At 38.2% G+C, this 14,364-nt stretch overlaps 1 protein-coding gene across 5 annotated transcripts; it reads right to left on the bottom strand.

The window, feature by feature from the left end:
* Positions 1-442: 442 nt before the first annotated feature.
* LOC115686749 (uncharacterized) lies at positions 443-10,910 on the bottom strand. Of its 5 annotated transcripts, none has more exons than XM_056307600.1 (20): positions 10,777-10,910; positions 9,773-9,986; positions 9,304-9,408; positions 8,049-8,105; positions 7,894-7,964; positions 7,656-7,755; positions 6,630-6,688; positions 6,423-6,523; positions 6,239-6,342; positions 6,106-6,159; positions 5,783-5,838; positions 5,637-5,675; positions 5,400-5,544; positions 4,155-4,333; positions 4,011-4,081; positions 3,151-3,223; positions 2,979-3,040; positions 1,989-2,901; positions 1,385-1,675; positions 443-1,026 (listed from the first exon to the last, which is right to left on the bottom strand). In XM_056307600.1, exons 2-20 carry the CDS (start codon positions 9,833-9,835, stop codon positions 753-755), a joined length of 2,817 nt encoding a protein of 938 aa, XP_056163575.1. In that variant the 5' UTR covers positions 9,836-9,986; positions 10,777-10,910; the 3' UTR covers positions 443-752. The 5 variants fall into 5 exon arrangements, with proteins under 5 accessions (XP_056163575.1, XP_030467999.2, XP_056163592.1 ...); XM_030612139.2 differs by having other exon boundaries at positions 4,011-4,078; XM_056307617.1 differs by lacking the exons at positions 9,304-9,408; positions 9,773-9,986; positions 10,777-10,910 and having other exon boundaries at positions 7,656-7,763.
* Between the last annotated feature and the right edge of the window lie 3,454 nt (positions 10,911-14,364).

Genomic DNA, 14,364 nt, shown 5'->3' with positions numbered 1-14,364 from the left:
CACTCCCTTTCTGGGTTGGCCGTGCCTAATTTTTTAAGCACATGGCGTTTACACAAGCGGGATTGGATTGGGCAGATTTGCCCACTTTAGTTTCAGAGATTCCACATCCTTAATCGCGTCGTGTCTGCATCGGTTTGATGCTATAAAACCCCACTCCCACTCCCACTCCCACTCCCTCCTTCACTTCACACAAGACATTGCAAAGCCAGAAAGCTCCAACAACAGATACAGCGTCTCTGTACTTCACGCTGCACATACTCGAAGGTCGCCGTTCGTTCATCGTAACCCACGAGTGCGAGACAACCGTAGTCCAGGAAGGAAAAGCTTTGGTCTGTTAAAGATTCAAGCCATTCAAACTCATGTTTGGAGGAAAATCCGAGTATGAGGATTGCTTTAAGCCTTGTTTCAAGCACATCAACCATTCAAACCAAGCCTGTCTCAGTAAGGACAAATGAAAGCAATGTGCTTCACTCAAACATAGGCAGTATACATATAGAACATCATAATGAATGGCCAAGCTGCCAAGCATGTTTGTTCAGGACAATGAAATGCTTCATTGAAACTATATGGATTAATCCCTCAAGGAAATCACACTGGACAATTTTCAATGTCGGGTTTCGAGATTGCAGCTGATAGATTTTCTGCTTAGGCTGGTTAGTGAGTCTCCCACGAAAGATGCCAACATGACCGCACTGCTGTTCGGATTTGCTTATTTTGCATAATCAACCACAATAGCAGGTAAATAACAAGAATCAGGATGCGAGTCTCCTGCAAGTGGACTCATAAAGAATTTGAAAGATGCCCTTGGGTGGCTCATCCTGCAACTTCAGAAGACTTGCGATTTTCGAAAAACTGGCGTGATGGCTGAAGTCTGGCGATTCATCACTTTCTCGTTTGATTTCCTGTCCAAAAAGTTTGGGTTTGGACAAGGCCCACTGCATTGCCCAAATAGCCAGTGGCCTCATGTAACAAAGTGATCTGAATTCATCATTTTCATTCCATGCTTCTGGAGTCTGAAAAGCAAAACTGCAACAAGGCAAAATCAAATTCTCCGTCATTTAAGACTTATCCGCATTTGAAGGGATACTAGGCATTCTTACAGATCCAAGATAATCACATGCAAAACATAGGCATTGGCAGAGACCTAAATAATCTCATGCAGAAGTTCAATTTTCAATGTCATTTACGACTTCCTTGTCCCACTCTCAGCAAAAAATATAAAAAAAAGGCCCTTTTGCTTCAAATTTCTTAACTGTTTATCAGCATCTTAGCTAGCAGATAGATAATGGTGTTCGCAAGAGATTTTAAGAATTTACACGTGCGTAATCACATTCAATGGGGAATCCAGTGGCTGATTCGAAGCATGCATAAGAAGTTCGCTCACCCAAGACTTTTTTCCGACCAAGCTGCTTCATAGATGCCAGCTGCAGTCTGAAATGCCATGTCCATCATTCCCTCTTGGATCATGGAAGCAGCCAAAGAATATGTAACTCCTGGCCATACTTCCCTTGATTGCATCGCCGACATATCAATTCTTCCATCAGGCAACATTCCATTGACTGCTCCACGAGTCCCTCCTTTCATCTTTGATACATTAAACTCAAAGACTTTTTCAAGCGCACTTCGGATTTTGTCATTATCAGCAATTGGGAGAAGACCGCATGCTCTGGCAATCCTGTAACTCCATCAAACATTCAGTTCCTTTATGCGATTCTTCCATAATCAAGAGAATAACCTAGCCATTACAAGCTCAAGAAAAATTATTTTGCCAAAGGTGCATATTCAGTTCGCACAAGATCAATTTCAGTTCTGTTCTATTTTAACCTCATTATCAGTTTTTTTTTTATCTTGCAACGATGCATAATTCTTCTCCTCCAGCAATATTCTGAACCAATAGACCATGGCATGTGTCATATAAGATGAGACAGTTATCAATACTGTGGCAATTCATTAGAGGAAAAAAGTAGCCTAAAGATGATTCCACTAACCACTGTCCAGCTAGTTGATCTGCATGAATTGATGCACTTGCACGACTTCCACTGATGTCATAGTTATAGTAGCAACCATTCCATAACTTGTCATAGACCACTTTTGCCTTTTGGTACTTAACCCAAAAATAGTTTCCAGAAGCAATATCACCAACTTCACGTGCCATGGCTGAAGCAGCCTGAAGGGCAGCCACCCAGAGCCCACCACAGTACGCGCTTACTCCAGTAACAGACCATGCATCATAAGTTTGATCAGGAAAGCCCTCATTTTCTATCATCCCATCCCCATCTTTGTCAAACTGATCCATGTAGGCCATTGCAATATAAACTGAAGGCCAAACGGCTTTTGCAAAGTTGATATCACCAGTTGCAACAAAGTCCCTGTAAACTTGAAGGACAAATTTTGGGTTTAAGTCCTTCCATCTATCTGTATTGAACAGGTTATAAGCATTAACCTCAAACCATGGATTGTTTAGTCCAATATCATGGGGAACAGCTCCAAGAACCTTGCGAGGAACCCACTTTCCATCACTCATGATTTTCCTCTTTTGAGGATCATGTAGCATCACTGCTGCTGCACAGTCTCGTTGGATGCTGAGTTCAAGCTTTGGATATAGCATGATAAGTGCAAAAGATGAATAGAAATGGACATCATATGTATTCCACATGAGGTATTCATTTCCTTCTAGGTAAAGGAACTGTCCAATATTTTCTTCCCCGTCCTGGAGCAAACAGGTCCCGAAAGCAGTATTTGATGTCACGGAACCATGGATTCGGGATAAGGTCGATGCCATTCTCTCAATTATTTCAACAGCCGTGTCATTGTCCACCACATTTTTCAAACCTAACTTGGCCTGGTCAAGTGAAAATTTCACATGTCCGCTCAATAAGTTCCGCACAGGAGGTGAACCATCTACAAAAAGAAAATAGCCTCTAATAATTGGAGTGGAAAGATAATCATAAGCAGAAGTCCACAAAAAATGTGCATACCTGTCCAAATGGTTCCACCTGAATTCAGATAGTAGAGCTCATTGAAAAGTGTAACTGGGTACCTGGGAAATGTTTCCAACCCAAACATATTCTTAGCATTGATTAGATGCGAAGTCATTAGGCAATGGAGCAATAAAAAGTAATCTCATAAAAATATCTGCAAAGGATTCACCATGAAGGGAGCCTTCTGTCACAAAGAATTGGTCCTTGCCAAGTGTCTATCTGGGACTCCCACTGCGTATGCTCTAGTCAAAAGGAGATCGAAAGTTAAGTACACTAAATCATGTGATTCAAGATCCCAGCCAAGTTCATTTATTAATGTTGTTGTCATGAGAATAATCGAAATCCTGAAAGTTCCAGTTGTGATTCTTAGCATGTTGAATCTAGACAACATGTAGACCGAGACAACAGGATTTTATTTTCCGTTAATGGAGGAAAAACTAATACTTATGCTATGCTTGTCCTCTCCACCCTCCCAAAATTCAACCATAGATCAACTTGAATATGGAAACAATACAACAACACAATGGTTGTTTTCACAAAGGCATGTATATGTTCCAGCTCAAAGCAAACGAGCTACAACGAAAGAAACCCTCCCCATAATAAATCCATGTTCTTCGTCCCGTCACTCATCAGTACATAGGTTCTGCTGCTCTGGCATTGGAGAAGCAATTGGCTGAAGCAAATAACTTGGGTTTTATCCTTTTGAAGACCTAAACTCAACATCCATACAATGTACACTTCAATGCGAATTTCCTGCTCATTTAGATAGGCAACTATGACAGATACTCATATCTTGATTGACAGAATGTCCATGATTTTGGTAGATACAGCAGACATCTCCCTGACTCATGCACCAATTAGTTATCTGAACCATACAAGACTGAATCCGTCTTCATATGCATGCAACATAGAGTTATTAGGTAGCCGACGATTACCAGACTGTAGCAGAAAAGGTCGGATACAAGCTACATTTGTTAGTTGCAGGACAATCATTAATAGTAGATACAACAGGCCCTGTGAAACCATTACCTAGAATAGCATCACGTGCAATCTTTGCTGCTGCATCCCCATTAGTCCCATAAAATTTTGTATAGCGCCTACTATTGCAGATTGGTTTTAATAGACAAATAGGAATACTGGAATTACATGACTTATAAGTGTGGTAATACTCACCTGTAATACACATTGTCACCAAATCTCACCTGCGGGCAATCCCATGCCAATGAAAATGTAACCGTACGAACAGATCCTGGAGGAACTACTACAGAGGCTGCTATGGCAGCACCGATAGACGACCCCGCTTCTGATGGAACAAGATTATCATTCCGGACGATATGATCAAATGACCCATTCTACATATGCAAGAGTAGTAAAAACATAAGAATCTCAGAACCCTGCATTGAGAAGGCATTGACACGCACTACAAGTGCATAGAAGATCTTTCAGTTCATCCAGTAAATAATATAATAAAAGCAAGACCAAGGAGAATTTACTTTTCAAAAACGATTTTAACATAAACGTGGAGAGTAAATTGGCTTTCTTTTTCGTTTTACAAGCAACAGTACAAAGAGTGTTGCTTCTGAAGAATAATGCTTGCCAGAACCGAACTTTCGACACACAAGGTAATGGGTTCGCAGAGTGGCCCCTTCAAGACTCCATTATTCTTTTGCCTATGAGCAAACAGCAAGCTACATGCACTTCTAAGGACCAACCCAGGCTGCATTTAATTAGATTAGGTTGACAAAATGCCGTCTTGACAAATTATGTGTAATTCTTAATACCAAAAGAAAGCCCCAAAGCTCAAAATGTTTCCTTTTTGTTTTTCTTTTGTATTGTTAAAAACATATGTTACATGTTATCATCCCATGCATTCTTCTAGTTCAGAGTGTTTCCTACAGCATATTGATTGCACTGCTAGTTATCCAAAAGAAGTTTGTCAAAAATGACACTATAAAGAGAGGACTGAAGCATGTAATTAGTTACCTGGATTGACACTCAAACAGTAATTCAAGGCCACTGTTAGAGATGGTGAAGAGAGTCAATGGAGATTCAATTTCCCATAAACAATAAGATTGAAAACCAAATGCATTTATGCTTAAGAAAGTCACATATATTAAAAAGTGGTCTAGTGGGAAAAAGGAAACTGTAAGAAGGGACAGCTGAGATGACACAGTTACATTTCTAATTCTTTTACGCTGCATACGTACTTTTTTTTGTGAAAACCCTAAAAAATCAACGTGTACTGCTCCAGTAACAGTCAAGCATCCAACAAAACAAAGAAAAAGAATTCTTGATGGCAATGAATCGTATCTGCATGCCAGCATCTAATATGTTTCAGGATCATTAGTTAAGTTGACGATATAACAAGATAATAAAGCTTCACTAAGCCCAATGATTCAGAGGGACTATACGACTAACCTTTTTAATTTCATACCACATATCCTTTGCTGTGAAACCATGGGATGTACCGGAAATCAGGAAATAAGGACACTTTGAGATATGTACATCAGAAGATTCCTCAGCTGCAATAGCGAAAGTTACTGGTGGATGTCCGTTTGCAGTTCTGGACAGTGAATAAGTATGACCGAGAAATGAGACGGGAAAATTGTGGCATTGAAGTGGCAACTAAATTAAGATTTGAATGTCAAAATTCACCTGTGATGTAAGAGAATTCCATGAATACCATCATTGGTCCTGGAAGGAGACAGAAAATTATTATTTAAGTAAGCCAACTACTTTTTTTACTATATATTTGAAATGATATAAGTAACGAAAAAATTGAAGAAATGAACATTTCTTACTCCATATTAGAGTTGAAATGCCCGCCAGAAAAACCTGATACTCCTCCCACGGAGTTCTGCAGTGTAAAACAACCAGACGTGTCAGTTATTGGTAATTCTTCAACAACTTAGATACCTCCTGTATCTGAAAGGCTAATAGTGAGCACTACGCAAAAAAAGGGTGTATAATTCATAATATTTTCTCTTTAATTGTGTCTCCAATTCAAGTTAACTAAAGACTTTCCATGGAGATGACTGAATATTCAAACTGCATCAACCGAAATACGGAATCTAAAAAAGTGTATAGCCTAATACGGCAAACAGAATAAAGCTTTACATCCTACCACCCATGTAAAGAGCAAGGAGACATCAGCAGAAGTTCTTCCTTGATTGGAAACCTGAAGAGGCAAAAGCAGCCAATAAAGCATGGTTGATAAAATGTTGCGAAAACTAAATAGGATCTTCTAGACATTTTACCGTAAAGGTAAAAACAGAGACTGGAAAACTGCTCTCTTTGTAATTGTGGGGGATTATTGGCGATAACTGACGAGTTACGATTCTGAGATCTGGGTCAGGTGCACCTGGTTTACAAAGAAACTAAGATTACCTGCAATCATAAAAAACTTTAACTGCATTAGCAATTGAGGATTCTTCGAAGTACCATCATAGATTGTCCATGCCCTTGGATACAAAGCATGGTATGTACACTTATCCCCATTCAAGTTCCAATCCCAAAATTCAGTCCCTGAACCTGTTGATTCTCTATATAACAACATACGTCCAATATAGTTATTATTCCCACAGAAAATTGTAAATTAACACTAAATGCTGGTGGAGAAGCAAGAACATGTAAAGCAAGAAAACTTACTTGGTTTTTGGACATAATACTGTTGAAAACTTTTTACCATTCGGACGTGAAACCATAACCTGTATAACCCCAAAGCATGGAAGGCCTTGAACAGTTTGAAATGATTATAGAGGCAGTTACACTTTCACAAGAATGCAAATACAGAAGCCTAAGGGTCAAGAGAACTGAAGTTGTGCTTAGAAAAATCATCATGATTGGATCAAAATAGCATAATCAATGCATTGGTCCCATGATGAGATCGAACATGTGTATTCTTACAGAACAGAATTAGCTCCAGCAGACTTTAGAGGAAGCAATCCATATTCACGGAAATAGATAGACATTTAGCAAACTTAAACAATAATTGATTGGGTTAATGTGCTACTCGATCGTGCCCATGAACATATTTTGGATGGTAGCAAGACAAAAATGTTATCTTTGCTAAGTCTCGAATAAGAGAGGATATTCCCGGTAGAAATGGGTGATCAGCGCCTCTAAAGAATTCATAAGTGCAGCAGATAAACAAAGGTGTTTTCATATAATGTCCTTTATATTAGCAAAAAATTGTTAAAGCAGGTTTCCAGTTGATAAAATTCCACAAGACTTCATAGTCTCGCAAAATGTGAAGCATAAAAACAATCTTAGTAGGCAGGAAAGCTATCAAATTTAGAATCGAGTATTCTTCAAAGAAGGAAGCAACTTATTTCTCAACCTGATCATATAAATAAATTCAACTGGCCATCTTACTACTGCCAAATGCTGTAGTCTTTTATCTTTGAGAAGATGGATCGGTTTGCTATCAGAATGGCCAAAGAGCTAGAGTTTCTTGCAAACTTTGAGCTTGTGCTATCATGCTCACTGCTCCGGATCTCACCAAAATAACTTTGTTTTTTCAAGAAATACAAGCATCTTATAGCTTCCTACAATGGCTAACAATTTCATAAACACAGATGCAAGTGTCACCGTCATAGAGGTAACTTGAACTTTGCCAACATTTGAACTTACAGAGAACTTTTGACCCAAAAAAAAAAAAACATAGAAACTTACAGAGAACTGATTTGCTAGAATTGGTGCATCTTCAGATACTTTTGGAAATAGTTGAAACCGTTGAAACTCGCCTTTGTAGCTTCTCCCAATGCTTCCTGCACTAAATGTCTTGCAAGAAGGTATCATGTCATCAAGTTGTGCGAACACTTCCGTAAAAAGATGGCAAGTGAAGAACACATTTGTACTTTTGCATGTGATAAACATGTCATCTGGTGGTTTGTAAAATTAGACTGCCTACCCAATACCACCCAAAGGAACACCCTGGTGACCAGTTACGTGGCGCTTTTTAGTAAAATCGAATATTGTATCCTACAATCAAGATAAGGGAATAAGATGATATAAGAACCAATACAGTGCCAAATAAATAGAAAGAGAAGTTCGTAGTTGGAATACTCTTCCATGAACAGCTTCTTCTTTGGAATGATGCCACAACCGAACACCTATTGGAGCCTTCAAAGGCCAAATGAAGACAGAAGGAAATTAATTGTGTAATAAATCTTGATGTAAAAATAGTAATATGTTTTATTCTTAACTAAATGAAAAAATCAAACAACTTAGTAACACAGTTTATCCTTTACAAAGACTATGCACCTTCCTATTTCACTTTTAAATGATCATATTTCACTTCCCCTATGGGGCTTCTCCTCAAAGACTAACATGTCTATGGAACAAATAAGATCAGCTGGCTTCATCATAATTGGTGAAAGCAGTTCTATAAAGACATCTTTAGATGCATGAGAGCAAGCAACTGCAGATCATAACTCTATGCGCACTAGGATTTTTCTGTTTCCACAATCTCTCGTGACTTATTTACAGTTTAACAAAATAAAATGTTTCTAGAAGACAGAAAAAATGGGTTACGGTTACAGTTTGGTAGGTCAAACGAAATTATGGCCAGATTTTATGTTTTTTGCACCAAAATGACAGAACCAAAACATAAGAAACACCAAAATTTTAAAGCATTTCAAATTTCCCACGTGTGGTCACAATTCTTGCACAAGAATTATATCAAACAAGTCTATTCAAGTCTTTAGAAGTCAGATGTTTATTCCCCATGTCCATAGTCAATATAATTGATTAAAAAATCAGAATATAAGACTCCCAGTGCATTTTCAACAATTTTCGTTTTATCTATAATCCTTGGAAACAGCGCGCAGAGGTTTGGCTAGGTGGAGACCCATGAAGCACCCTGCAAGCCCCATGAACCTGTTAAGTCCAAGCCTTTCCCTGTGCAAACTGCCCTAACCAAGAGCAATTTGCACGCAATTTGTGGGATTTGGTTTCTTGCATATGTTGTTGTCCACTGTTAAGAGGCACCAAGGATAGAAAGGTATAGTAGCATATTGTTTTATCACATTAAAAAAAAATTGACTTCAATGAATTACTGATAATGTATTGCTGTTGAGGCTATTTTGACCACCTAAGTCATCTTTTAAGCAGGTAAAAGGTTCCATAACCAACCGGAGTACTAGGAATAGCAATCATTTACTTTACAACAAAAGGCACACATAAGGTAAAACAGTCTTCGACCCAAAAAAAAAAGAAGAAGGAAAAACAGTCTCATTAGCTGCAGTTCCACTAAGTGCACGATCGATCTATTAAACACTTTCGGAGAGAAATCATAGACATATTAAAATTGCTGACATACCAAATGCAGCTTTTCTTGAAGAGTTAAAGTAAACTTCGAAGGCGTTCTCCCTTCAAAACTTAACTTGCGGTGCCAAGTCAGTGGAGCAGGTTGCTCAGGTTGAACCTAAAACAAGTGAGAACAGATGGAACTAACGGCGGGAAATAAAGACGTACAAAAACAGTATCCAACAGGAAGCTAAGTTAAAAAGACCACTTAGATTTCAGATTTATTTTAACATTTAGTTTGCAATGCCTGATTCATGTCATTTTCAAGGACTGTTGACCAAGAGATTATGAAAGGCAAGCGAGCATTAGTTTTTTCTTCTTCGTTTTTTTTTTTCGGTAACCAAGCTCGACATGGAACCTGAACGTGAAGAATATTAATAATCTTGACATATACATAGAAAACACAACAGCTGAAAAGAATTTGAAACAAAAATATAGCCTTCATTCAAAAGAAAAGGGCCTTGATGAAATGAAGACCACACCTTGTGCCGAGAAGTATCATCCAATCTTTCTTTCTCTCCATTCTCTTTTATACCATTCTCCATCTGTCAACGGAACTTGAGGGGAGAACAACTTACGAGCTCTCGAAACAAATCAGCAAAGGCAGTAATGTGTGCACAAATCTCTCCACTTCAGCTTTAGCCAAGAGACATATGAAGAGAGCAAAGAAGAGGAATGACTGTTCCCCGCAGGGCACTGTACCAGAAATGGATCAAACTTAAATGGAAGCATTAAGATCACGTTTCACGAGTAAATCATGGGCGAAAAATAAGAACTCGGGCTTAAATCCACCCAGCTTAGCTATAGCTGGATTTTACTGAAATATTGCTCGACCTTGCGTAAGTCAACAGACATCCTTAGCGAAGCTCATGCAAAGTACTAAACAAACGAAGTAGCGATTTCAAGTATAATCCTATCAGCATCAAGATGATTTTCCGCATCCGTAAAAAGAATCATAATCTCGAACCCCACAAATTTTCCTGCATTGTGATTAGCCGGCCCGTTACTACGGTAAGCCTAGACCAAACAGTATTCCATTCTTTTCCTAATAATAACTACTGGACAAGCTTCATCACCGACACTCCAGAAATCCTCTCCCTCAACTCCGAATCCTTCGCGAATCCGAACTCCTCTCTTCACGACAGAACACATATCAAGTATCACCTCATTCTTAACACCAACAGTCCTTACAAGCATTGCGCGGACAAGTTAATAACGAAAATCCTCACGTATCACGGGAAACATCGACCCTGATCGGGCGCCCGAAACTCGAGAAGCTCAAATCGATCGCCGATCGCGGCAATGAGAAGGCGGAGCGCAACCAATCGAAGCATCAGATGGCATGAACGGAGCAGCTCGCGAGCCTCTCGGTTCAGAGCGAATCGATCGAGACACCGCGAGAATTCTGGAATGAACAGTGCGCGATCGCAGGGGGGTTCGGGAAAAGGGGGAGAAGATTCGCGAGGGACGGACAATGGAGGCTCACCTCGAATCCCGAGAGGACTTGCGTTCTGCAGCAGCAGCAGATACAGGAACAAGAAGAAGAAGAAGAAGAAGCTGCAGTCACAGTCGGAGCCGGGAGCTGTCCATTTATAGGCTCTCCGATCAGGGACCAGTGACCACCGCTGACCTGGTCCGTGTGAGCACACCAGTATACTTTTAAAAATAACCACTTATAAAAATTAAAAATCTTAAAACTTGTCACAGATATAATTAAATCCTAAAATTTTCAAAAAATATAATCAAATTATAAAATTTATCATAAAAATGCAATCGAATCCTAAAATTTTTCAAAAGTACAATCTAGTCCTAAATTTATGATTAGATTATACTTTTGTGACAAGTTTTAGGACTTCTAGATTTCTAAATTCTTTGCTCAAGCTGTTCTTTTTTTTGTTCATTGGTATAAATTCAATGATCATACAATTCATCATAGGGTAGTTTTTCTCTCGTCAACAAAGAAATTTTTCTTCATATCATTTCCAAGAAAGTTGACAAACCGAGGGTACGCAAAAGATATTCTTTCTTTTCCATTGTTTCGACATGTATAAAAAGTAACAGAAAGAAAAGCAACGACCGAAGCGGGAGCGTCATAATCGAAAAGAGGATTGCTCACTTCTTTCTCTCATTCAAAATTGTGCATGAGACTTTCATCTCGCGCGGTTCCTACGTGATAAAAGAAAGAAGAATCTCATCTTCTTTCTTTTTTGATCATCTTCCTTGCGTATGTATAAGACCAAATCCATTCGATTTCTAAAAAGGATTACTGATCCTTAACTTTTCAAGGAATCCTTCATCAGTGGTTGTGAATGACTGATTTTTGCACTTTTTCCTAAAATTGAATAGATGAAAAATATTTTCATTGTTCACGAAAATATTTAGACATAAATTGTTATTGATAATGAAAATATTTTTTTATTGTTAGCTATTTCAAGCGATACAGACGATCATTTTTAGGAAAATGTTTTCTGAGCCATTCATTCTTCACGAAACGAACGGAGCCAAAGTATGATCAAACTTTTGCAGTTTAACTTGTACACAAATGATCATTTGTTGATCCTATTTTCTATCTATCTGTTTCCATCTTCGACTGTCTCTTTTATTTCGGTTCGTCCTTAGGAGTTAGACCTATGGCAGAACAGTTCTTGATACCTACCCCCACTAGTCTTGAAATTGGAATTATTGACTAATTAAGATCTAATTAAGTGTCTTTCCTAGAGCCTATCCTCATCCCATCCCCGATTATAATATGTTGGCCTTGTGCAGTAGGGGCATGAGCAGGATCAAATCATCAAGATTCGTTCTTGTTTGGACCATTAGGGTAGAATTTTTTAGGAAATTATTCGGCAGAGAGGTGGGGCCTTCTGAGTATCCTATGCTTCATCTATACGCACAAAAATTCCCAATTCGGAGGAAGTACGAACCTTTGATCCAATCGCGCTTTTCGAGTCAGTGCATTTCGTCGTCCGCCCATGCCGATGCCGATGCCAATGTCGAGACTTTCGGTTGGCCACCTTTACAAAAGTTCTTCCTCTGAAGTGGTGTATCACAGTTGACGATATGACAAGGACCTCTTTATTCTCGGTTACTAATGGTTTTTCGAATGAGAGCCCGGACACAAAGTTATTTAATGAAAATAAAAGAAAAAAGCAGAGCATGTGAGTAGTTAAGTTTGAGGGGAGACAGGGGAAGGAACTCCCTGGTATGATAGAGGGATCTCTCTGTAAGTTTTCTACGTATTTTCTCTCTCTCTCGTGAAGAAAAATAAGGGATCTCTAGATGAAGAAGGTAGATTCCACGTCAATTCCGACTGGACACCAAATTATTCTACAAAAACAGAAGAAAGAAGCAGAGCATGTGAGTAGTCATGTTAGAGAAACTATTGGGTAAATCCTAGATCTTATTTGCTCAACTATCTATTTATAAAGAATGATTAATGTGAGTTGTCATTTTTAATCCTAATTTCTAGTGTTCTGGTTTTTCAATCTTCAATTGGCCAATTATCTTTTGATTCGTCCTTCGAGTGGATGGGATCTATGGGCACGATTTAATCAATAGCGTTAATATAACGAAAAATCCTAAATTAATACACATGACAAATTTACCCGAAACTAATTTTTTAACCACAAAAAACTCCAAATTGGTACACATGTGACAAGTTTATCCTCCATTAGTTTTCGTCAATTTTACCGTCAAATTTCTGAGTTGGCTGACACGTGTCAGATGATGGGTATACCAGTTTAGAGTTTTACCCCTCAGTTTGTCACAAATTTATCAGTTTATGTTTTTCCGTAATATTAATCCAATTCAATGGAGGGTAAATTTATCACAAGTGTACCAATTTGGGATTTTTTATAGTTAAAAAATTAGTTTGGGGTAAATTTATCATAAATATACTAATTTAGAGTTTTTCATAGTATTAACACATTTATTAATACACTTTATTCGATAACATGTGTGATCAGATTCGATTCTTTCCAAATTGTTTTTTCTTGATGGGAGAAAGTAGCTTTCTGGCAGTAAATTCGAATTATGATCGTTGACCAAATCGTGACAGCTAGTAGCTACCCGCCGATTAGTCTTAAATTGTAATTAATTAACTAATTAACATCCAAAAGTAAGATCACTGGAAAATTTATTAGTCTAATCTTGTTCATCCACGGTCAAAATACGTTGGCCTTTTGGGTAGAACAAGATTCGATGTCGGTTCGCATTTTTAGGTGCAGCTTTGGGAAAAGATTCGGTGGGCGGTGGGACCATCCTAATATTTTTGTGGGCCTAATTTAAAAAAGCGCAAACTTTCATTTCTCTCGATTATACTGAACTCTTTTTTTTATGTCTCGAGAAAACCTCAAACTTTTTAGAGTCCCAAATCTACTCTACCGTTGCTTATAACTCTTCCGTCCAATTGCGTCGGGAAAAAAAAAAAAAAAAAAAAAGCAGGGGGCCCGGCTAATACAATCGTTAATGTCAGCCGGTGCTTTTAATAAATGAAAGTCTTAAAAAAAAATTGAGATGATGATATAAATGATTTCTGAATTTTGATTTAATGTGCAACGTGATTCCTAAGCTTTTAATTTGTTCAATATGGTCCATGAACTTTAGCACAATGTGCAATGTGATTCCTGAACTTTTAATTTGTTCAATACCGTCCCCAAACTTTTTGTGCATGTTCAATGTGGTACCTGAAATGTTCAATGTTGTCCTTCCATTAATTCAATATCAGTGGCTACATTGAATATTTTCATATAATCCAGAGACTACATCGAACATGTTCATCGAATATGTATCAAAAGTTCAGAGACTGCATTAAACAAATTCAAGGACCATATTGCACAAAAATATACACATAAAAAATTAAAAGTACAAGGACTACATTGCATATTGGGCCAAAGTTCTTCCCTACAAATTTCGAAACCGGGCAAGCCAAACTCTTGTATTTCCTCAATTGATTTGTTTTGTCACAAACATAATTTTCGTCCGTCTAGCTGCTTTCAATACGAACTCCATCTAGTTGAGCAAGATTAAAAACAAAAGCACGCATTGTATGTCTAAAATATATACATTAACAGAT

The sequence above is a fragment of the Syzygium oleosum genome, unplaced genomic scaffold (assembly GCF_021117445.2).
Source record: "Syzygium oleosum isolate NSW1041296 unplaced genomic scaffold, Sole_v2.1 Sole_v2.02, whole genome shotgun sequence".
Lineage (NCBI taxonomy): Eukaryota > Viridiplantae > Streptophyta > Magnoliopsida > Myrtales > Myrtaceae > Syzygium > Syzygium oleosum.
The sequence above is the reverse complement of the archived record's forward strand: the minus strand, read 5'-3'. Positions and strand labels throughout refer to the sequence as shown.